The sequence below is a fragment of the Diabrotica virgifera genome, chromosome 4, assembly GCF_917563875.1.
Source record: "Diabrotica virgifera virgifera chromosome 4, PGI_DIABVI_V3a".
NCBI classification, from domain to species: domain Eukaryota; kingdom Metazoa; phylum Arthropoda; class Insecta; order Coleoptera; family Chrysomelidae; genus Diabrotica; species Diabrotica virgifera.
This window is the reverse complement of record NC_065446.1, coordinates 104246088-104271699: the sequence shown is the minus strand read 5'-3', so window position 1 is coordinate 104271699 and position 25612 is coordinate 104246088. Positions and strand designations below refer to the sequence as shown.

The 25612-nt window shown below is 32.0% G+C and overlaps 1 protein-coding gene across 1 annotated transcript; it reads left to right on the top strand.

The window, feature by feature from the left end:
- The first annotated feature begins 231 nt into the window (after window positions 1-231).
- LOC126883076 (DNA repair protein RAD51 homolog 4-like) lies at window positions 232-22192 on the top strand. Its single transcript, XM_050648301.1, has 4 exons — window positions 232-620; window positions 672-787; window positions 13550-13751; window positions 21692-22192. Exons 1-4 carry the CDS (start codon window positions 477-479, stop codon window positions 22157-22159), a joined length of 930 nt encoding a protein of 309 aa, XP_050504258.1. The 5' UTR covers window positions 232-476; the 3' UTR covers window positions 22160-22192.
- The last annotated feature ends 3420 nt before the right edge of the window (window positions 22193-25612 follow it).

The window sequence follows — 25612 nt, the reverse complement described above, 5'->3', positions numbered from 1 at the left end:
AATGCTGCCGAAATATTAAATCACAACTTTGTATGTACATTTTTAGAATGAATCAAATATTTTTATTTCTTTAGTTTTAACTAGACATCTCTATAATATACTGTGAAATAGTGTGAAAGATAAAAAATAAATGTTATTTTAGAGGATGACGTCATTCGACCACAGTAGGTCTTCTTTAATATGTACTAATTAAAGCAAATATGTAAAGATAATTAATTCTAATATAGATTATGCCTGATTTAAAATTGTAGCGTATTTGATAATGATATAGAGGACGCAATAATCGAAATTAATATGACTTTTGACTTACGAACCCATTTAATCACAGTCTACTTCAATCCTAATAAAACAGAAGAGGAAATTTGGATGTAAATGTAAATGTCAAATTTCAAGAAATTCAAATTTTAAAAACAAAATAACAAAAACAAGGTGAAAACCATTGTGAAAACTGAGTGAATCTTTAAACAGTAATTATTATGGAATATTTAAGTTCCAGTTTGCACGATAATTTGAGTTGTAACATTTTAAAACTTCTAAATGAGGCCGAAATTAGTACTGTAATTCAGTTTTTAAATAGTGAAAGTAAAAAAATAGAAAAAGTTACAGGTTTAACACTTAGAGTAAGGATTCTATAGGCACTCTGAGGTTTTATACTAATATCTTTGTTTTAGGAAGTTTTAGACATAAGAAAGAAACTTTTAAAGCTATATTCCAAACCAATAAGTGCCTATGATTGTTATCAAAATATAATAAGTAATTTTGCCCTTATTCCTACAGGGATTGAGAGGTATGGCTATAGATTTTATAAAACATTGTATAAGCTCATTATCATCATTGATTCTACAACCCATATGGTGGTCAACCCAAATAGTGGTCTGAGTCTATATCGAGTCCTCTATATGTTCTCACCTTTGTTATGCAGTTTTCTTCATGTTTCTCAATTAAAACATGGTCGATCTGGTTGATTGTACGGCCGTCTGGAGATTTCCATGTTCCCTTATATATTAAATGTCCTTTCGTTGGTGGTATTTACTTTTTATTATAAGTCCCTTTTCTTTGGCAAAATCTACCAGGAAATATCTGTTTTCGTTAGTCTCTGGATGTAAACTGTGCTTGCCTATAGTGGGCACTAATATTTTTCTCTGCCTATTTTGGCATTAGCGTCTCCTAGAATGATCTTCGTATCATACCTATACCTGGGTATAGCCTCAAATACTTCATCTAATTTGCTATAAAATTGCTCATTCAGATCTATTCCCTTTTCCTCCAAGGGTGCATGTATATTAACAAATGTTATCTTTTGGTATTTACCTTTTAATCTGAGAGTGCACACCTGTCCGAAATTGCTTTAACGGCTGAAACAAATTCTTTCAATTTTATTATTTATTACAAAACCTGTACCCAGCAATCTGTTATTGCCTCTGCTATTGAAAAATATATAGTCATCTATTTCCTGGCTACCCTGCCCCAACTGTTTTGTCTCCTGTAGAGCTACTAGATCAAACTTACATTTCCTAACATCGTTTATTAAATGCTTCAGCTTTCCTTCCTGATAGTATTATAGGATCTTCTCATATTGCAAGTTGCTGCTTTTACCATTTCTTCTGTTATTTTATTAATTTGTTTTTTGTTTTCCTTTTTTCGTGTCCGTGTTCCTTGCCATGTCGTCTTCGTCGATTCATCTTCGTCTGCATCTGATTCTAGTTTTCTAAGATGTCTTCTTTTATTTTTTCCAATTTCCCTCTTTCTTTGTTCCATTTCCATAGTTCATTGTCTCTACTATTAATCTCTGATGGTACCCTATTTTTGTGATTTTTCCTTCGTTTCTCTGCTCTCTACAACTCATGGTGGGTTTGGCCTGTTCCAGAATCAGTTTCCATTCCTTCCTATCCGTCACCTTGGTTTGCCAATTTTGTACCCTTAATACTCGGAAGTTGTCTTCTACCTGGTCCTTAAATCATGTTCTGGGCCTGCCTATTCTCCTCACTCCATCCGGACTTATATTTGATTATAAAATGTCAATTTTCGACTCTTTTATCATTTTATTGGAGATTTTCAGTAATAATTGCACAAGAGCTCTAAAATTATCGAATGTTTCCCGAGTGACACTTTGACAGTTTTAATTATGTCAAAGTGTCACGAGGGCAAAAATTCGATAATAATTTTAGAGATCGAGTGCAATTTGTTGCAATTATTTCATGAGTAAAACTGTTCAAAACCAAAATTTTATTGTAATTTATTTATGTAAGTACAAATTAGTACAATTAAACACACAGTTGTTATAAATATTTGACGGTTGAAAGTCATCACTTTTATAATTTTTAAAACATTAATTGTCATTAATGTCACTGAATGTATTTTTCGTAGCAACGAAGGGCATTTGACGTAATATACTTGACGACGGGATATTATCAAAAATTATCAGTTTAATTTTTATTTCTGTAGCTTTCTATTGGTCAGAATCTCCTATGAATGAAATAATCTTAGGTATCAACTGATTTGTTCATAAAATAAGTTATTTTTTTATGTGAATTTTCCAAATAAAGCATATAGTTATTCTACAATAACAGCAATATCTTGCAAATGATAATGAAAATGTAACAGTTGCAATTGCTAATGATTATTTATTGCCTTGTGATCGTTATCATCCTGCGTTATCTATTTCTTTAGCTATTAAAGATAATATGCCTGAGCATCAATATGATAGTTTTGCTTTCAATTTTAGGAGAGGAGACTATGTTGCTCTTAATATATGTATCTTGCTAGTATCTCCTGGGAGAATGTTTTAGGTATTTGTGAGGATATTAACGAAGCCACGGAACTGTTCTACTCTATATTGCAGTTTGGTATCAATTGTTCAATACTGAGTATAAGATTAAAAAATCCCAAATTTCCTGGTTGGATGATTAATGACCTGAAATCATTAATAATTAGGAAAAAAATTGCTCATAAGATATATAAACAAACAAATTCTTGGGACGATTATCTACTCTTCTCTTCCTTGAGAACCGAATGCAAAGAATTAAGCAGGTCTAATCATATTTATACAGGGTAGCGAGAAAGTATGGAAACACGGTGATTTCTCGGAAACCGCTCAAACGATTTTTATAAATTTTGGTGGGTAGGGGTGTCCTAATGTGGCCGATACTATAGTAATTACATTGTTGTCTGAAAAACTTCCGTTTTTCTGGAAATCTAATGAACTTTCTTATTTTAAATGGAACACCTTCAGAAATACTTATTATTTTTCATGTTATGTTCCCTATACCTAAATGCCATAATTTCGGAGTTACTGCTACATTTATAAAAAAAAATTAACAATTTATAAAAATCAATTTTTTCGGCCCAAGTAGACATTATTTTAGGTTCTTTGGATCACTGGGAACAAAAAAGGTCTTTTGTAATTTTCCTCAAAAGTTAGTCGTTTCCGGGTTATAAACAATTTAAAACTGAAAAAAATCGAAAAATGACGATTTTCAAGGTTTAAAAACACAAGTAAAACAGTTATTTTCCTAACAAGTGCAGAAAGTCATACTTTTCCGCACGCGACTGCAGTTTGCTGAACGACGCGAAGCGGGAGTTCGGCAAGCAGTCGAGTGCGGAAATGAGACTTTCTGCAAGCGTTAGGAACAATATTTTTTCTACGAGTCTTTAAAAAATGACGAAAGCTTAATCAATTAATTTAATTAATATGAAAATACATACACAAATTAATTCTTTGACAAGGTTGTCAAAACCAAAGCTTCAGCATAATTGGTTAGCATGACGACGATTCAAAACCACTGTTCATGTCTACTGATTTGACTTTCGAATATTATGTCAAAATTATTTTATTTCATCGAATTCTCGCGTTAATTTCAATAAAACATGAACACAATAAGATATATTTGAAATAAATTAGTAAATAATATCTAAATATTAGTTTATTGCATGTATTATAATTACTTTAAGGCCATATTAACATATCTAAATTAACACGCGTGCGGAAAAGTAAAACTTTCTAAATTAAATGCGTGCGCGAAAGTAGACATTTTTGCACGCTCGTAGAAAAAAATCATTTTTAAAATTACGAAGTACCTAAATTCAAGCTCAATCCTTTTTTATCAGATCCATATAAGAATTTTTGGCATATTTTATTCTAAAACATTGTTTTTTTTTTAATTGTTAATAAAGCTCATATGAGAGGACGGGCTATCGTGCATCATTAACAACTAAATAAGAATGTTTTAGAATGAAATAAGACCAAATCACTTATCGGCATCTGATAAAATAAGGTTTGAAATTGAATTTAGGCAAATCATAGTTTAAAAAATAATATTTTTTACTTATGTTTTTGAACCCAGAAAATCGTCATCTTTCGATTTTTTTGTTTTGAGTTGTTTATAACTCGGAAAGGATCAACTTGTGAGAAAAATTACAAAAGGCCTTTTTTGTTCCCAATAACTCAAAGGACCTAAAATAATATATATCCGTTTCAAAAAAATAAATTTGTATAATTTGTTATTTTTTTTTTAAATAAATGTAGCAATAACTCTGAAATTATGGCATTTAGGTATAGGGAACATAACATAAAAAATAATCAGTATTTCTTAAGGACTTCAAAACGTAAAAAATATACAGGGTGTCCCATTTAAAATAAGAAAGTTCATTAGATTTCCAAAAAAACGGAAGATTTGACAACAATGTAATTACCACTGTAATATCGGCCGTATTAGAATACCCTTACCCACTAAAATTTATAACAATCGTTCCAGCGGTTTCCGAGAAATTACTGTGTTTCCATACTTTTCTCGCTACCCTGTGTAATAGACCAATCAAGTTAGTAAAAAATAAGCCGTTTTTCGACATAATTGAAAAGACGAGGTTTGACAGTTGAAATGTGTAGTATGAGATATTACAAAAGGGCTACCATCTTGGGATTCATCAATTTTTTAGTGGAACAATTTTTAAATAAACAATCAAAACGTCAAACTTAGTTTTGTGCTCATAACTTAAAAACTTGTTTATTTAGAGATTTGACGTTCACAGGTAACTTTTTTAGAATAAAAAGATACATCGAATGAGATACGCTAAATGAAAATCGGTTAATAAACAAAAACGTTATTGCAAAACAGACGACAAAATCAATGTTTTTTAATATTGTTAATAACAATTTTATTGTTTATTAGAATATGTTTAAATATACCTAAACTTGAGGGCATTATGGTGTTTGAATGGTGTGCAAAAAATGGTCCAGATCTGTTTAATAGTTTTCGCAAAATTGAATTTGTTTATAAATTTTTTTGAAAAACGAGCTAATTTCTGAGGCTAGTCCAGTTAATATAGCTGAATGTATCTTAATAATCCGGAGCTCATTTCCTTCGTTAAGATGCATACTAACAGCCTATGAAAAAAAAAGTAAAAAAAAATTACATATACATATACAAAATTATTTGTTAATAAATAGCAGTTTTTAAGCTTATAAACAATTACAATAATTTCGTAGAAATTAGATCAAATTAAATGGCAATAAAAAATACGGAAAGCTGGTTAAAATACACAACTTTTAAAAAAAATTTTAGGTCGTACGACCCTTGGGGTCTGAGATAGCCCCTTTTTTTGAAAAAATCACTGTTACGTTAATTAACAACACTAAGATCTGAAATTAACCAATATTTTATAAGAAAAGTCAACGTTTTTAACAAAGTTTTTAGCAAGAAAAAATGTTAAAAATTGTTTAAAGAGTAGTGTTATAAACAAATAGCTATTTGTATAACAAGGGAGGAAAGTGCTACTTTTCCTCCCGAGAATGAAGTTTACTGCCCGACGCGTAGCGGAGGGCAGTAATCATTCAAGGGAGGAAAAGGCACTTTACTCCCATGTTATACATATGGTTTTTCCACCTTCCTCAAATAACAAGTCATTTTTTAATTTTTACTTAATTTATTTATGTAACTAACCAACAAAATTTATTAGAACTAAAACTAACAAGTAGGTACAATATAACTGTCAACTGTCAAATATAAGTCAAATCATTAATGTAAACATTGTTAAACCAAAATAACAATTTACTGTTTTTTACCATTCTGCAAAATACAGAGTATTTTTAAATAAACGTTAAAATGTATAGATACTTAAATAATAGAAAATAGATATTGTACAGGGCGCCAATAAGTTATATTTCATGAAAGAAATACCATGACGTCACTTTTACTTTTCCTCCCTAGGGAGGAAAAATATTTTCCTCCCTAGGGAGGAAAAGTACAACTTGGCTCCCTACAATCAGGTCCGGAAAAGTATACTTTCGGTAGAGGTAGGTGGAAAAAGTATTTTGCGTTCCGACTAAAGTAAAACATAGCGGGCGTAGTCGACTGACTGAATAGTGGGCGTGGTTGGCGACCGGCAAAAACTCCTAAAATTACGTTATACCGACCACAAAAATCAACTTTAAAGTGAATAACAAATTTTCGTCATTCCTTATGTTTTCGAGGTCTCCGAATCCGAATATGGAGTTTATTTTTTTCTAGAATTAGTGGAACATGTTCAAAAATCAAATTTTATGCCAAAATGCGATAAATCAATTTTGATGATTTTTCAATTTTAACTCACTGTATTTTTGGTCGCTGTAAATATTTCCTTTTGAAAATTTTAATGTGCTATCTTTGAAGCATTTAGATAACAATGAGATTTGTCCAAAAAATGATTAAACACATTAAAAGAGAAGTTGTTAATTTTTAAACATTTTGTCGTCAGATTTCGTTAGTTTCATGCTTACAAAAAAAGTTGAGTGACAAACTTTTTAGTTTATAATTTTAACTAACACAGAAATAAAATATAATTCATAAAGAAGTTTTCCAAAAAAATTTAATTTAAAATATGCAATAGGAAAAATGTTATGTGACTTTATAGACGAGCGGCACACTGGCACACCCCAAAAAAGCTTATTTCTCGAGATACTGATACTAATTTTGGTAATACTTTATATTTTTGATGGTGCTGAAAACGAAAATTAGGGTTGTTTTGAAAAATGCCCCTTTTTTTGAAAAAATCACTGTTACGTTAATTAACAACACTAAGATCTGAAATTAACCAATATTTTATAAGAAAAGTCAAAGTTTTTAACAAAGTTTTTAGCAAGAAAAAATGTTAAAAATTGTTAAAACGGTAGTGTTATAAACAAAAAGTATTTTGCGTTGCGACTAAAGTAAAAAAAATAATGGGCGTAGCCGAATGAGAATAAATTCGCGGACTACCATTCGCTAGCACTAGACCGTTGCAGCCCATTTTTAACATTGACAGTATACCGGATTTGAAGCTTAATATTATATTTATATATTTTGGTAGAAACTTGCATTTTATGTATTTATAATAAATTTAAAAAATGACAATAAAAAAGCCACTTAAAAAAGGTTTATACATCCCATTAGCTGCTTTGTATTGGATAATTTTGCAATGAAAATAAGATAAACATGATTATTTTAATGTGGTACCATAGATAAAAAAAAAATAGTAAACTTGGTACAGTAGAACCCGATTGGTAGGTATAGGCCATTTTTTATTCTCTATTTTGAATCCGTGTGTAGTCCAGGCTGTATCGTCGACCCCGTTAGGTAAATTATTCCGATTCTTATTTTTTGTACAAACTTACTCAAAAAAAAGTTCCTTATAACAAATCCAAAGGGTACCAAGAGCTACCGCGGCCGGAAAATTGTTTAAACAATTTTTCATTAGTTTTCTGTTAACTTATAAAAGTTGGGTGACAAACTGTTCAGTTTATAATTTTAATCAACGCAGCATTAAAACATAGGTCCTGAAGAAGTTTTCTGGAAAATTTCAAGTCAAAATATTCAACAGAAAAAAAGTTACGCGACCTTATAGACAAGTGGTATTCCCCAAAAAAAAACGCTCATTTCTCGAGATATCAACCACACTGTGGTGAATGGCTAATTTTGGTCTTACTTTATGTTTTTGATGGTGCTGAAAACGAAAATGAGTTTTATTTTGTATTTTAGATGGGGAAACATTGTCAAAATCGAAATTTTACCCTAAAAATAAATAAATTTGGAATCACGTTTTTCTTAAAATTAAAAGTTACACCACCTTTTTTCTATAAAACATTTTGTTCTCTGTACTCTAGATTTTAACATAAAATTAATTGAACAGCTAAATTTCAAATTTTGTCACTCAACTTTTGCGATTAAACTTTGCAATTCAATAATCTGCACCTTTTACTTCAAACAATTTATAACTTTCTTTATAGCAAGACAGAAATATTGAAGCAGGTCCCATTGTCTTCAGAATGGTGAGAAATATATACTATAAAAATTTCAGAAAAAAATATTACAATGGAACTGAGTTGTAGCAAGTTAAACGCAAAAAACGTGATTTTTATTTTTAGGGTAAAGTTGCGATTTTGATAATGTTCCCCCACGTAAAATTCAAAACTAAAACTAATTTTCGTTTTCAGCACCATCAAAAATATAAAGTACCTATTACCAAAATTAGTATCAGTATCTCGAGAAATAAGCTTTTTTTGGGGTGTGCCAGTGTGCCGCTCGTCTATAAAGTCACATAACATTTTTCCTATTGCATATTTTAAATTAAATTTTTTTGGAAAACTTCTTCATAAATTATATTTTATTTCTGTGTTAAAATTATAAACTAAAAAGTTTGTCACTCAACTTTTTTTGTAAGCATGAAACTAACGAAATCTGACGACAAAATGTTTAAAAATTAACAACTTCTCTTTTAATATGTTTAATCATTTTGGACAAATCTCATTGTTATCTAAATGCTTCAAAGATAACACAGTAAAATTTTCAAAAGGAAATATTTACAGCGACCAAAAATACAGTGAGTTAAAATTGAAAAATCATCAAAATTGATTTATCGCATTTTGGCATAAAATTTGATTTTTGAACATGTTCCACTAATTCTAGAAAAAAATAAACTCCATATTCGGATTCGGAGACCTCGAAAACATAAGGAATGACGAAAATTTGTTATTCACTTTAAAGTTGATTTTTGTGGTCGGTATAACGTAATTTTAGGAGTTGCTGCCGGTCGCCTACCGCGCCCACTATTCAGTCCGTTGACTACGCCCGATATTTTTTACTTTAGTCGGAACGCAAAATTTTTTTGTTTGTAACACTACTGTTTAAACAAATTTTAACATTTTTTCTTGCTAAAAACTTTGACTTTTCTTATAAAATATTGGTTAATTTCAGATCTTAGTGTTGTTAATTAACGTAACAGTGATTGTTTCAAAAAAAGGGACTATCTCAGACCCCAAGGGTCGTACGACTTAAAATTTTTTTTACAAGTTGTGTATTTTAACCAGCTTTCCGTATTTTTTATTGCCATTTAATTTAATCTAATTTCTACGAAATTATTGAAATTGTTTATAAGCTTAAAAACTGCTATTTATTAACAAATAATTTTGTGTACGTATATGTAATTTTTTTTACTTTTTTTTTCATACGCTGTTAGTATACATCTTAACGAAGGAAATAAGCCCCGGATTATTGAGATACATTCAGCCATATTAACTGGACCAGCCTCAGAAATTAGCTCGTTTTTCAAAAAATTTTATAAACAAATTCAATTTTGCGAAAACTATTTAACAGATCTGGACCATTTTTTGCACACCATTCAAACACCATAATGTCCTCAATTTTAGTTATATTAAAACATATTCTAATAAACAATAAAATTGTTATTAACAATATTCAAAAACAGTGATTTTGTCTTCCGTTTTGCAATAACTTTTTTGTTTATTAACCGATTTTCATTTAGCGTATCTCATTCGATGTATCTTTTTTTTCTGAAAAAGTTATCTGTGGACGTCAAATTTCTAAATAAACAAGTTTTTAAGTTATGAGCAAAAAACTAAGTTTGACGTTTTGATTGTTTATTTAAAAAATGTTCCACTAAAAAATTGATGAATCCCAAGATGGTAGTCTTTTTGTAATATCTCATACTACACATTTCAACTGTCAAACCTCGTCTTTTCCGTTATGTCTAGAAAAAACCTAACTTGATTGGCCTATAAGTCAAAATGAATCTAGAATTAGTTCAAACGTAAAGCACTTTTGGAACTTGGTTAACAGCAAACGCAAAAATAATGGTATACCAAACACTATGTTTCTTGGACACACAGTGCTTGACAGTGGTGCGGATATCGTTAATAATTTTGCGCAATGTTTTCAAAATATTTACAGAGCTAATAATTATGATTTAATACAGCCCATTTTAGAATATGAGAAAACAGTAAGTCTAAATTCCTGTAATGTATCTATTGAAATCATATTTGAAAAATTAGCCAATTTAGACATTTATAAGGGTTCTGGACCAGATGAAATTCTACCCATACTATTAAAAAAATGTAGATGTACTTTAACCCGTCCCTTAAATTTGCTGTTTTCTCTTTCATTTGATTCAGGTATTTGTCCAAGTTTGTGGAAATCTAGTTTTATTGTTCCTATTCATAAATCAGGTTCAATAAGCAGATCCAAGATCTGCTAACTAGCAGAATACAGTTTGTTAAGATAAAACACTTTCAATCTAGTGACATTTCCGTAACATCTGGTGTTCCACAAGGAAGCCACTTAGGGCCTTTCCTTTTTAACATATTTGTTAATGACATTAAATCTCAAATTAACTCTAAATTTCTGCTACCTATTTGCTGACGATTTAAAAATCTTTAGAATTATCGAATCCATATCAGATTGTGAAATACTTCAAATCGATATTAATAAAATTATGGCATGGTGCAAATTGAACCAAATGAGCATTCATGTTGGAAAATGTCACTTTATTAGTTTCTGTAGAAGAATTAACAACCTCTTTTATAATTACAAATTAGCTGAAGAACCACTGAAGGCTGTTTCAACTGTGAGAGATCTAGGTGTTCAATTAGATTCCAAACTAAATTTTTGTGTTCATTTTGATTATGTGAATAACCAGGCATTTAAAATGTTAGGCTTCATTATCAGAACTTCTAGATGTTTGCATAACGTTAATTCCATCAGACTGATATATGTTTCCCTAGTTAGATCTGTTCTTGAGTATTGCTCAGTGGTTTGGTCACCCACTTATGAACTCTATATAGCCAAGCTTGAAAAAGTTCAAAATAAATTCATTAGCTATTTAAGTTTTAAATTACACAAACCTTTAAGTGACCATTTCTACTCAGAAATTAGAAATACATTAAACCTTCCTAAGCTATGTTCTAGACGGATTTATGCTGTTGTTTTGTTTCTACATAAACTATTGAATTCTAAAATGAATTGTAATAATCTACTGTCTCTAATTCATTTTAATGTTCCCTCTAGAGTCACTAGATCATCTCAAAATTTTGCAATTAAATTTCATCACTGCAACTTTTGTAGGCATTCTCCACTGAGTAGAATCATTCTAAATGGAAATAGAATAGACTTCGATTTGTTGCTGTGTGCTTCTGAAAACATTTATACACAGTGTGTAAAAAAATGTTTGTAATTTATTTATATTTATTATGTGATTTATCTTATTTTTTCTACAACCGTGTTAAAAATGCAATTTTTAGCACTCCATACGAGCGTTAAAAATGCTACTTTAAGGCACTAGTATTTTAAAAAAATTTTAAGGCACTGCAGTTCGTATTGACCGTATATGCAATTTTGATGTAATGTCATAAAAAAATCTAAAATTGGAATGTCAGTCAAGTTCAAGTAAAAGTTTTTGTAGATATTGTCCTGTAATTACGTTTGTAGAAAAAATATTGTATGATATGCGTGTTAAAAAGTACATTTTTAAGGCACTCATGTGAATTGCAGAACTCGCTTCCGCTCATTCTGCAAACTTTCACATGCGTGCCTTAAACGTGTACTTTTAACACTTATATCATAAATAACTATTAATCTTATTTTAATATTTGTTTTTTTCTATATGGCTGCATCGCCAATTTTTGTCATATTCACTATATTTTTGTTTAAGTAATGTATCACTAGATAACAATTGTAATATTTTATGTATATATACCGGGTGGACCAAAAGTCAGTTAACCGTTTTGTATATTAATAAAAGCAAAAATAGCTGAAGTAAAAAACGTTTATTGTAAATATAAGTAGGTACAAAGAAGTGCATGCTTTACATTTTATGTTCAAAATGTAAACCACCTTCATCAATACATTTTTGGCAACGCTTATTATACAAAGTAAAACAAGTCTTTTTCTACAGACTTCCAAGTTAGCACGGAGAACTTCAAATTGTCAAAAACTTTATCTTTAAGTACTTCCCACAAGGCAAAATCACAGGGCGTCAAATCTGGCGAACGCTCGGACCACTCAATTGTGTCTCTTCTCCCTATTTAATCACTAAACTGGCCATTTAGAAACTTACGAACTTGCAATCCGTAATGAGGCGAGGCAGTGCACCGTCTTGCTGAAAATATCAAATAGCTTGTAACTGCGATTATTTGCAAGGCCCTTCACAGAGCATGATATATTTACTTGGAGACGCCGCAAACTTGCTCGTGACTTCTTTTGATAGCGTTAACTGACTTTTGGTCCACCCGGTAGTTAATTGGGTGGTACCCCGTCAATAAATAAATAAATAAATACAGTATATATACATACCGCTTATCTGAAAGAAAAGTGACACGACTCAAAAAATGCATAATTCCAGTTATCTTGTTAAATAGACCGCGATAGTCGTGACGTCAAAACGTCAAAAAAAGTTTTCCAAACACGTTGTGTCTAGGTACACGCTAAAATGTACGCAAATAAAGAAGTTAAACTTCATCAAGCTAGTGACTATTTAGCGTGGGCAGTGACTGTATATTTTGATACACGCTATTTTGATATGTTTAGTGTTTGTTTGAGAGAAAAATATTTGTTATGATCTTTAATTCTACCCATTCTACCTAACTTTTTTATTTGCGTACACGTTAGCGTATACCCTAGACACAGCGTGTTTGGAAAAATTTTGACGTTTTGACGTCACACTATCACGGTCCATTGACTCCAAAAATCTTATACTTTTACCAAAAAAAAAAAAAAATTGGCACATAGATGTTTACTTCCAAATTCTTAGATGGTGGTAGTGTCATTATTCATTTGACGGTACAATGAATAATTTTACAATGACACTTTTCAGTTCTGATCTGACGTTCGAAGTAAATGTATCGTTACATCTGGTTATCAAGAAAACCGTTGTATTTCGAGAAGTGTCCTAGGGATTTTTCGTTAATATTTAAAAACCAATGTATTACCAATATTTTAAAAGAAAAGTGACATAACTCGAAATGTTGATCTTTTTTTTTTTGTTAAATCAGATATAGTTTTTATTTTTTTTTTGCTTCTTACACCATTAGAAACAATCACTTATCCATATTCTTCGCAAGTCTTTTTTACTTTATAAATTTTAGCAGTTACCATTTAAAACTTACAGTTAAATTAAGATCTAAAAAATACATTTTGGTCTCTCCTGAAACAAGTTGATTTTTGAGTTGGGACATTTCTCTTCCGGATGAGCGATAAGTGAAACATTTTATTAGAACAAGCCAATGAATCTGCAAAATCAATTTTAGGTTGGATATCTTATTAGAAGGAGGGTTATTTACCGGAAATATTTATGAAATATGTGGCTTGCCTGCTTCTGGAAAGACTTTATTTTGTTTAACAGTTTTAAAAAACATTGCAACAAAGGCCAACAGTGATATTGTATACCTGGATACAAAATACGACTTCTTAGGAACGAAATTGAAGCAAATGTTGACAAATTTAAATAGAGTAGGTTTGTTTTTAATTCAGCTCGTCTTTAAGTGCCATCTCCGCGACGGAGGTCGGCAATCATCATAGCTATTCGGACTTTAGAGACGGCTGCTCTGAAAGTTCATTTGATGTACATCCGTACCATTCTCTCAGGTTGCGCAGCCACGATATTCTGCGTCTCCCTATGCATCTTTTTCCTTGAATCTTTCCCTGCATGATTAATTGGAGAAAGTTGTACCTATCTCTCTCAACATGTAATACACTGCGCGTCATAGAAAACGGGCACCCTAAAAATGGATCATTTTTGATGTCGCGTATCTCCTTAACCTGTTGTCCGATTTAAGTGATTTTTTGAATATGTTATAGCCTTATTCTTTGTCAATATCCTTGTAATAATATTTTTGCTAAACAGTTAAATTTTCATTGTATACCGGGTGTACGAATCAAACTGTGTTTTTTTCTCAAAGTTCGCAACACCCTGTGGAATATTCTAGTCTTTATAACATACTGAAATTAAATCCCGACTATAGCCTCAGATTTTCTGAACATTTTGTTTTTTGATTCATTCTCTTATGTTAGATAATACAAAAGTTATGTACTTTAACAACTAGTCATGTTCTTCATCAGTATAGGTTGTTTGTAAATAAGTGCGACAAACTTTAAGGGGCAATTCTGCATGAAAAAATAATGACCGTTTGATTTATAAACTTATGTCCGCAAATGCTTCGTTTACGAGATACGGGATGTTGAATTTTTTTTACAAACTGACGATTTATTTTATTGCCCTAAAACCGGTTGAGATATGCAAATGAAATTTGGTAGGTTCTAAGAGATAGTTATTGCGAATTTTTTGACTTGCAATCAAGAATATTATATTCACTATTGGCGTGCATACGGGTAATATGACCGATCATATTACCCGTATGCACGCCAATAAAATTCTTAATTGTATGTCAAAAAATGTGCAATAACTACGTCTTAAAACCCACCAAATTCCATTTGCATATCTCAACCAGTTTTAAAGCAATAAATAAATCGTTAGTTTGTACGAAAAAATTCAACATCCCGTATCTCGCAAACGAAGCATTTGCGGACATACGATTATAAAGCAAACTGCCATTATTGTTTAATGCAGAATTACCCCTTAAAGTTTGTCGCACTTGTTTAGAAACACCCTGTACTGAATAAGAACATGGCTAATTGTTAAAGTACCTAACTTTTGTATTATCCAACATAAGCGAGTGAATCAAAAAACAAAATGTTGAAAAAACCTGAGGCTATAGTTGGGTTTTAATTTCAGTATTTTATAAATTCTAGGATATTCCACAGGGTGTTGCGAACTTTGAGAAAAAAACACAGTTTGATTCGTACACCCGGTATAAAATGAAAATTTACCTGTTTAGCAAAAATATTATTACAGGGATATTGACAAAGAATAAGGCTATGAGATATTTAAAAAAATCATTTAAATCGGACAACAGCAGGTTTAGGAGATACGAAACTTCTATGACGCGCAGTTTATATCCGAGGTATTCCAATTTTCTTGTTTTGATGATATTTAAGATTTCCATTTCTTTAATCATCTTTCTTAGAACCTCTTTGTTTGTGACGTGTTATGTCCACCAGGCCACCGTATACCCTATCAAATGCCTGTTGTATATCGAGAAACACTCCATCGCAAAACTTTTTCTCTTCGAGAGTTGTTTTAATTATATTTACTATTCTGTGGCATTGTTGGATGGTTGAGTGTTCACGTCTAAATCCGAATTGGTGTTGTGGTATAATTTCGTTTATGGGGACAACTTGCTCGATTTTATGTAATAGCAGCCGTTCTAATACTTTCGACATTATTGGGAGTAGGCTTATTATATAGGTCGATATGAATTTGCTGGTGTTGCGGGTTTACCAGGTTTCGGAATCATAGTAACTTGAGCTAATTTCCATTGTATCGGAAAGTAGCGAAGACGTAGTAGGTATGCTGTTGTATATTACTGTTAATAACACCACTGCTTTTCTCGGTAGCTTCTGAAGATCGCAAGTATGAACCGAATACAAGTACTTCGAGTAACAACAAAGTCGGATTTTCTAAAATATCTTCTGTTTATAAAACACTCTGTAGACAACGGGAAACCGATAAAGTTGGTTATAATCGACTCTCTTCCTCTTCGAGTCAAGTCAAATTAAGTCATTTATTCATGTTAATATACAAAAGTACTTCCATACGTCAAAAAATAGTGTACAACTTTGCTTCACAGATATAAAATACAAATATAAAAACACAAAGCATAATATGAAATAATACACAATAGACCAGTAAGGATCTGTTTTTAGGTGGATGTGAGAGGTGGCATTCAGATTTTTGCGGATAAAGTTGGGTGATAACTTCGTTAATAATAATTGATTTATGCTCCGTCTCAAATATGCCCGGAACATTAATAAAGAAAATAAAATATTTAAAAATTTCAAAAAATTTCGTTTTTTTTCTACTTTTTTTTGCTTATAACTTAAAAACTATTCATTTTAGAACAAAGTCCTATAGGAATAAAACAAAGATAATTAAATTTTCTATCAGATGCGATTGGTTAAAAATGTCTTAATTTGTCACCCTTGCTTCAAAATAGCAATAAATATAAAATCAGGGGGCAAAACAAGCCTGTCCTTATTCAATGATTTTCCATCACTTAGGTTACACTTGGAACCTTCCTAATTCGCTTAGAAAATTTTTGTAATGTGCTAAAACCGTACACCAAATTTCATTAAAATTGACTTACTAGATTTTGCATAATAATTTTGCAATCTAAACTTTTTTAAAAAATTAAAATTTTTCAAAATCTTGCACAACAAAAACTAGAACATACAAAGATTTGTCAATTTTTTTACATATAAAGAAGTACTCCACCTATCTAATGCACTTTACAGAATTGAAATCGGATTATTTAAGCAGCCTCAGCAATGTTTTAAAGTTATAAACAATTTTTTGGCTTATAAACAAATTAGTGCTGTGGCCAGGAGGGGGTGCTACGGGCTCCTTTATTTAGATGGACTTACCCAAGTTTTTTTTTATGTATTTTGACCTGTAGAACACGAATTTTTTGGGTAACAGTTGATCCGGATGTCGACAAGATTGTTATAAACAAAGAACTTGAGGAATTACATAAAATCGATTTTTCGCAAAATAAAACATTTTTTTGTATTTCTTGGGTAATTCTAAGCAAAAAATGTTTTTACAAGCTTTTTCGTAGGATGCATAGTTTTCGAGATAAACGCGGTGGAACTTTAAAAAAATCGAGAAATTGCAATTTTTGAACGCGAATAACGTTTGATTAAAAAATAAAATAGCAATTCTGTTGACAGCATTTGAAAGTTTAAGTCAAATTATACCGGTTTTAATTATTTGCATTGCTAAAAATTAATTTTTTTATTATTAAACAAAGCTATGTGTTTATAAGCCAAAAAATTGTTTATAAATTTAAAACATTGCTGGGGCCCCTTAAATAATCCGATTTTAATTCTGTAAAGTGTATTAGACAGGTAGAGCACCTCTTTATATGTAAAAAAATTAGCCAACTTCTAAATGGTCTACTTTTTGTTCAGAAAGATTTTAAAAAATTTGAACTGTTTTAAAAACATTTAGATTGCAAATTTATTATGCAAAATTTATTAGGTCGATTTTAATGAAATTTGGTACACGATTTAAGTATGTTACAAAGAATTTCCTAAGAGAATTACTAAGGTTCTAAGTGCCACCAAAGTGGTTAAAAAATATTGAATAACAACAGACTTATTTTGCCCCCTTATTTTGTATTTATTGCTATATTGCAGAAAAGGTAATACCTTAAGACATTTTTTACCAGTCGTATATCATACAAAATTCAATTATCTTTATTTTATTTCTGTACGACTTTGTTCCAAAACGAATCGTTTTAAAGTTATAAGCAAAGAAAGCAGAAGAAAATCGATGTTTTTCGAAATTTTTAAATATTTTAATTTTTTTATTAATGTTCCGGGCATATTTGAGAAGGAACGTAAGTCAATTATTATTACTGAAGGTGTCACCACCTAACTTTATCTGCAAGAATCCGAATGCCACCTGTCACATCCAAAAATAGACGTTTTTTCGCAGATCCTTACTGGTCTATACATTAATTAAGACAAACAATTTTTGGGTTCCTAAGAATAAACAAAGTACAATTCAACAATTCACAACCCAGTTCCAAACATTAAAGTTAAAATTTAAAAATTCATCACTGCTGTAAAAAGCTTGACTTATGATAAAATTATTTAGTGATTTTCTAAATTGTAAAATTGGCAATTCAGTAATTTCAGTAGGCAACTTATTGTAAAATGTTACACCATAAGAGTTTGGTCCGTCTCTACTTCTTTGGAGCCTGGTGTAGGGCAGTATTAAAGCTTGCTTATTCCTGGTTTCAGGTTTCATATCGGTGTACATCCTCATGTCTTCGATGACAATCTATATTTTGTTTTACATGAACAATACTCTCTAGAATAAATAGCGAAGGCAGAGTTAGTATGTGCAGTGCAACAAATGCTTGCCGACATTCTTTCTGATAAGACAGGCCAGCAATTATCCTTACTATTCTTCTCTGAATACAAAAGACATATTTGGCTCCAGAACTGTGACCCCATGTAAAAATTGCATAGGTGATGTGTGAATGACACAGTGTAAAATAGGCCTCTTGTAAAGTGAACTGAGATACACACTCAGAAAGTCTTCTAATCAGAAAAATCAACAAGGGCTTTCCAACATAGTCCTGCATCCAAGTAAACCCCCAAAACCTCCTCTATGTCAATAATAATCGTAACCAACTTAGTAACTTTGTGGAACGTGGTAATAATCGTAACCAACTTAATAACTTTGTGGAACGAAGGTTATTTTATCTTGCATTAGTAGAACACCATTGCCAATAAACCCAGTACCTATATGGCATCCCATGATGTAGTAGGATCTCCGTTGTATCTGTCTGCTGTTAATGCACCCCTCTCAAATCAATACGAGATCCATATGTGTGTCTAAAAAAAAACCCTGTCCAAAACATTGTTAAGCCACCACCAAAAATCAAAATAAACCTAGTGTGACCGAATGCAGGCAGCATAACATTGTCCAGTCCTTCTGCAAACCTTATTTTCTTATTTAGACTACCTTTAACTATAATTCGATATTCTACACTCATCCGTAAACAATACTTATTTCCAATCGTCCATTGTCCAATTGACGTGTTCACGGGCAAATGCAAATCTTCGTCTTTTATAAGCAGCAGTAAGTAAGTCCTCGTTGCTGGATTGCAAGCTATCAAACCCTATTGCCCTAACCTTCGTCGAACAGTAGAAACGCTGATTTCTGGTTCTTGGTCTTGCTGCATATATGCCTTTGGAGCCTTTCTAGTAATTTGCGTCAGAATGGTAAGAACGCTATCTTCTCTGATTGATGTTGTCTTCCCTTTGGCACCCGTACCGTTCCGTTGATGAGATCGGGTCTCAAGAAATCGTTGGTAAGTTCTCTGCACAGTTGAATGAATAAAATTCAATTGTCTTGGCACATCTCTTTGGCTTGCTCCATTTTCCAACCACGTAACAATCCGAACAGACTTTCGATTATTTTTCCATCGTTATTAAGAAATACGCTTCACTGTAAGGAGACCAGTACAACACTAAGATATCTCAGAAACTCTTTATAGTATGATACAATTGATCCAATAAATGGCATAACCCAGACATCCAAAGTGAAAGTTATTTTCCAACACCAAATTGTTCTATATGGTCCACATAACGTTCAGAAAAAAGTCACACCTTTTTGAGCGTCGGGTTTGGTGGGGAGAGGGGGGAGAAATAGGTAAATTCGTATTTTTTTACGTTTTTCGTCAATATTTCTAAAATTATGCGGTTTAGCATGAACAACTTTCTATACAAAAATGTTCTACATTAAATTTGAAATAAAAAAAGGCCCTATGCATAATCCCTCTAAAATGAACGGTTCCAAAGTTACGGAGGTAGTATACGCTGTGAGCTCGTAGGTAGAGGGGATAATTAAAAATTCGCGAGCGCCAGTAGTGGCAAGTTTGTAAACCTTTACTGGAAATTTGCTTTTTGACGTTCTGCATTAAGAGTTGCATATTATAGCTTTTAAATGTCTCACGAAAATTGTTGTATTAAAGAGTGTCGAAATACTGGTTACAATAGTAACTGTGTATTCTACAACTTTCCTGTCGCTAAGCATAAGGTGATTCAACGACAAAAATGGATTGATGCAATTAGAAAACAGTAAGTAAACACAATTTTAATTTTAAAACGGTAGACAAATTTGAGCTAAAGGATCAGTTAGCCCACTCTCGAATTTTGACGGTTTCAATTTTACAATCCAATCCTGAAACAAAATTTGAATGCGTGAAGATAACGACCAATCACAGCAAACGTAGGATGCCGTTAACTGTCATTCATAAGTTAATATTTAAGAAGTATTATACTACAATTATATTAAATTATTATACTTTTTTGCAGAATAAATTTTTTCTGATATTAGTTGTCAACATAAACGTCAAAACGATAAGCAAAATCTTGGAAATAATCATAATGAATAATAAATTCTGTACTTACTGCTATTAATTATCGATTACAATCCAATTACTTCTTTACGTTGTAAATATTACACGATAAGAATTAAATAATAAGTTTGAAACAACTATTATTTGCTTTTCTACTGTCCTCTTTAAAATTCATGCCGAAATAGGAACCCTAGTCAACCGTTAGATGGCAATAGCAGCCATACCAGCGAAACTCACAGAGTATAGGCAACACTTTTTTCTTTCCAGAAAATTTCCGGTAAAAGTTATACTAGTAATCCTATAGGTAGGTGGCGATACCAGCGAAGCTCGGAGCGGATAGTATAATTGGTCCAAAAAAGGCCTAACCCAGACATCTAAAGTAAAAGTTTTCCTCCAACACCAAATTGTTCTATATGGTCCACATATTGTTCAATAAAAAGTTACATTATTTTGAGCGTCCGGTTTGGGGCGGAGATGGGGGAGAAATCGGAAGAATTAGTAGTTTTTACGTTTTTCGTCAATATTTCTAAAACTATACTTCAGCGCAAACAATGTTCTATACAAAAATGTTCTACATAAAATTTAAAACAAAAAAGGTCCTATACATAATTGTTACAAAATCAACGGTTCCAGAGTTACGGAGGGTGAAAGGTGGAGGTTTTCGATACTTTTTATATTTTTTGGGCAATTGATGATGATTTTGGGTGGTGAGGTTAACGTTTCTTCAAGGGCTTATCACTAACATACCATCGTCCACTGAAATAGCAAATTTTATTTGCAAAACACAATCCTGTTAAAGAAAATTTCTTTCATCAGTAATAAATCGCTCAAAAAATATAAAAAGTATCGAAAACCTCCACTTTTCACCCTCCGTAACTCTGAAACCGTTGATTTTATAACAATGATGTATCAGACCTTTTTTGTTTTAAATTTTATGTAGAACATTTTAGTATAAAACATTGTTTAAGATAAAGCATAGCTTTAGAACTACTGACGAAAAACGTAAAACTACTAGTAATTTACCGAATTCTCCCCTCCCCCTTCCTCCATAACCGACGCTCAGAATGGTGTAACTTTTTTCTGAACATTATGTGGACCATACATATAGAACAATTTGGTGTTGGAGGATAACTTTTACTTTGGATGTCTGGGTTTGGGTCTAGTTATACCATACTATTAGAACACTACAACAGTTTACACAGTTCTCAAAACAATCAATTCTGCTAAGCTTCGTTGATTCATAAATAATGAGTTCTGATAATTTTATGGTTTCAAAGGTTTTGCGAATTTGTTTATTCCTTTTATAGGCTCAGTATAGCTTCTCAGTACACTTGATAATTAATTTACTTTAGTATCGAAACGGTACAACAAATTATAACGGAAATTTTAATTTTTTAGGAAGAAATTATCTCAAGTATGAACCGAATACAAGTACTTCGAGTAACGACAAAATCGGAGTTTCTAAAATATCTTCTGTTTATAAAACATTCTGTAGACAACGGAAAACCGATAAAGTTAGTTATAATCGATTCTCTTCCTCCTCTATGTTTCATATCGTCGGATCAAACAGAAAACAACGCATTTCTTTGTTACACAGCCAATATTTTACACTATTTGGCAAAAGAACACAATATGGTGATAATCGTAACCAACTTAATAACGTTGTGGAACGAAGGTGATTTTAAGAACATTGATGTGATGAAAGAGAGAATCTCTTGTGGCACTTATTGGTTTGAGATGCCCAATGTTAGGATATGTTTGAAGAAGGATAAGTATAATTGTAGAATGACTCTAACCAAAGCTATTAAAGTAATACCAGAAGTTAATTTTTGTGATGTTAAGTTTACAGACGAAGGATTTGTGTAATATATTTTTATATAATAAAATATTTTTAATAAATCATGTTATTTCAAATGGTAACCATAGAAATGTGGATAAACTAAAAAAATGAGGGAGCTTGTAATGTCTCAATTGGTTATTTGAAGTACTGCCGTATTAAGCAAAAAAAAATTATCTTATAGTATTTTTTCCACTCTGTATATTATTTTATGTAATGAAATAAGTCTCTGTGAAACATATCCTGGCGCAGACTGTGGAAGCGATCATCAACTCCTAGTATTGAACGTTCGACTTCGTTTTAAAGTCCCCAAAAGTAGACCCCAGAGAAAAGTCATGTCTCCAAATCCATCAAAAATCAGTGACTTCCAACAAAACCTAGAAGAAGCTCTTTATTTAGACCAAGTAGATAGTGACCCAGAGAGCACTTGGATCTATCTCAAAGATAAGGTAATCGAGGCTGCAAAAGACTGTGAGGCAGCGGTTTCCACTGGCCGTAAGCCATGGATATCCGATAATACGTGGACTGTGATTCAATTCAGAAAAGAACATAAAACTAGATACGGAACAAACGATGAATACAGAGCGTTATCGAAAGAAATCAGAAAACAGTGCCGCAAAGACAAAGCTGATTACATCTCTCAAATATGCAGAGAGATAGAGGAACATGGCTGTCGAAATGAACCGAGGGATTTATTACAGAAGATCAAACTCCTTACCAGAGAATTTAAACCTCAAACGTGGTCTGTAATAGATAAGGAAGGTAATCTAAAGACCGATACTAACGAAATATTGGAAACGTGGCGAGCTATATAAAAATAACGAGATATCAGCAGAAAATCAGTGGCCCTCTGAGTACCCTAGAGAACCTACTGTCTTACTCGCTGAAGTCAAAGATGCAATTAAATCACTAAAGAGAAATAAATTCCCAAGCATTGATTCAATACCATGTGAAATACTACAGTTACTAGGTGACAAAGGATTACATATCCATTCTATCTGTGTCGCTGTTTGGAATTCAGGAAAATGGCAATCTGATTGGTGTACCTCAATTTATATCCCGCTACACAAAAAAGAACTACTACCAGATGTGAAAACTACCACACACTGTCACTAATAACACATGCTTGTAAAATCTTGTTACACATCATCAAAAACAGATTAAAAACCTATCTACATTACCAAATACCTCAGGAACAAGCGGGGTTTGTAAAGGTACAATAAGGGAACAAATCCTGAACCTGAGACAACTCATTGAAAAGTCTAGAGAATTTCAAGTACCTATGATTATATGCTTCGTTGACTACCAAAAGGCATTTGATTGTGTAAGCTGGATAAATCTGTACCAGTCCAGTTCTCAAAAAAAAACTCATAAGTTCTCAAACCAATTCAAGACCGAGAGAGGTGTTAGACAAGGATGCGTGTTGTCACCTGACTTATTAAAAATTTATGGTGAACATGTTATGGTGGCTCCCGCCTTCTGAGCCACCCTGGATACGACTATGAGGGTTGATGTAGTAAATATAGTTCGTTGTTAAGACAGTTATTTACACGTTAAATATATCACAGAAAGTAACTGATGGTATATTATTTACTTGAAATCGATGTTACCCCCGTCGAATCTCAACTGCTAATTGATTTATCTGTTCTCGTAAAAATATAATTAAAGTCGGTTATTGTTTATTTACTGTTTTGGTAAGCCGAGGTGACCGTGATTCAAAGTGCTGACTGTTAAGTTAATAAACACCCACTGAATATTATTGCAACTCGACCTTGTATCAAATACTAGCATGCATCGATGCAAAAACTAGGTTAATCGTATTTATTAAAACAACCATTACCACGGGCATTTAATTATTAAAAGGTTTATTTTTAATATGATGTTTACTGAGATGCTGTGTATCCCAATTCATCTTCCCCTTCCCCCGAAAATTTTCTGACTACGGAAAAGGAAGAAAATTTTTCTAATAGTACCACTAATTACTTGCTGCGTTTTACGAAGTACAATATATACATTTTTCCTATAAATACTAATTAGATACAAAAAAATAAAAGTGAAAATGTTCGTTATCTAGACTGTTCCCGTTTCACTTGTCACTCACGGTGTTCTCGGATTGTAAGCATATAATCTATTCTTATGTATTTCATTGATTTTATTGTTTTCCGATCTGATCTTACAATTAACATTATTTACCTCTGTTATTGTGAAAGGGCCTACATAAAGACTATCAAACTTACCATTCTCTTCCCTTTTTACCAGGACTAGGTCTCCTATTTTAAATTGTTTTGGGTTTGCTTTGAGCTTATTCTTTTCTTGTCGCTCTTTTTTGTGCTTCAGTAAGAAGGTTCTAGCTCTCTCGTGTGCGCTTTGTAGTTTGTAACGTAACTCATTGTAGTAAGCATCTATATTGTAACATGGTTGAACCTCCTGTGTAAGGTCTTCTGGTAGGTTAACCTTCCTGCCATATAATAGTTCAAACGGTGTGTAACCATGATACGCGTTAGGGGTTGTATTGTAGCAGTATGTGAACATCCTGCAACACACATCCCAATTTTCTCTGTCTTCATCTATGAATGCTCTTACGTACTCGTTTAATGTTCTGTGTAGTTTTTCGCAACTTCCAATGGACTGTGGATGGTATGCCGTTGAGAAGTTGTGCTCTATTTTTAATAGCTTTGTTAATTCCTGCATTACTTCATTTTTGTATTCTGTGCCTTGGTCTGTTCTTATTTGCTTCATGAGTCCGTATGTTGGTATGAAATGATCAAAAATTCCTCGGGCTATTGTATCTGCTTCTTTATTGCACACGCGGGTATGCTGACCGCGTATTTAGTAAGTTCACATAACATTGTTATACAGTATCTATTACCTTCGTTACTTTTAGTGAATGGACCTATCGTATCTATGTATACTATGTCCCATGGTTTGGAAGAAGTGTCCGATATCACGAATTCTTCGACATGTGTTTTTTTCGGTTTATTAATTTGACATTTATGACATTGTTTAACGTATTTTCTTACGTCTTTTTCCAAATTTTTCCATCTAAATCTTGCTTTTAGCTTCTTTATTAGTCTGTTATTTCCTACGTGTCCTCCAAACATCGGATGATTGTGATATTCTTCTATTAGCCTGTGTTTTTCTTTGTCTTCTTCTATTGTTTCTGGTACTTCACATATGTATATTTCAACATTCTTTAATATTTTGTTTCCTTGTTTAATAAATTCCTCAATTGTGCACACTTTAAAAATAATATCGTTTACGTATATTTTTACTTTACGTACTGCATTCTCTACCGCCAGCTTATCAAGCTGTGCCAACATTTGGTTTAAATCGAAATGATTGAATCCTGTGGCTATGCTCTTGCTGCACTTTATTTTGTTTTTGACCCTAATGCTCAGCCTTGGTGAGATTAGTTCTGCTCCAAAAGACAAAATTGGTAGTCTATGCGCCTCTAAATTATTTAGTACCTTTCTTACTGTCTG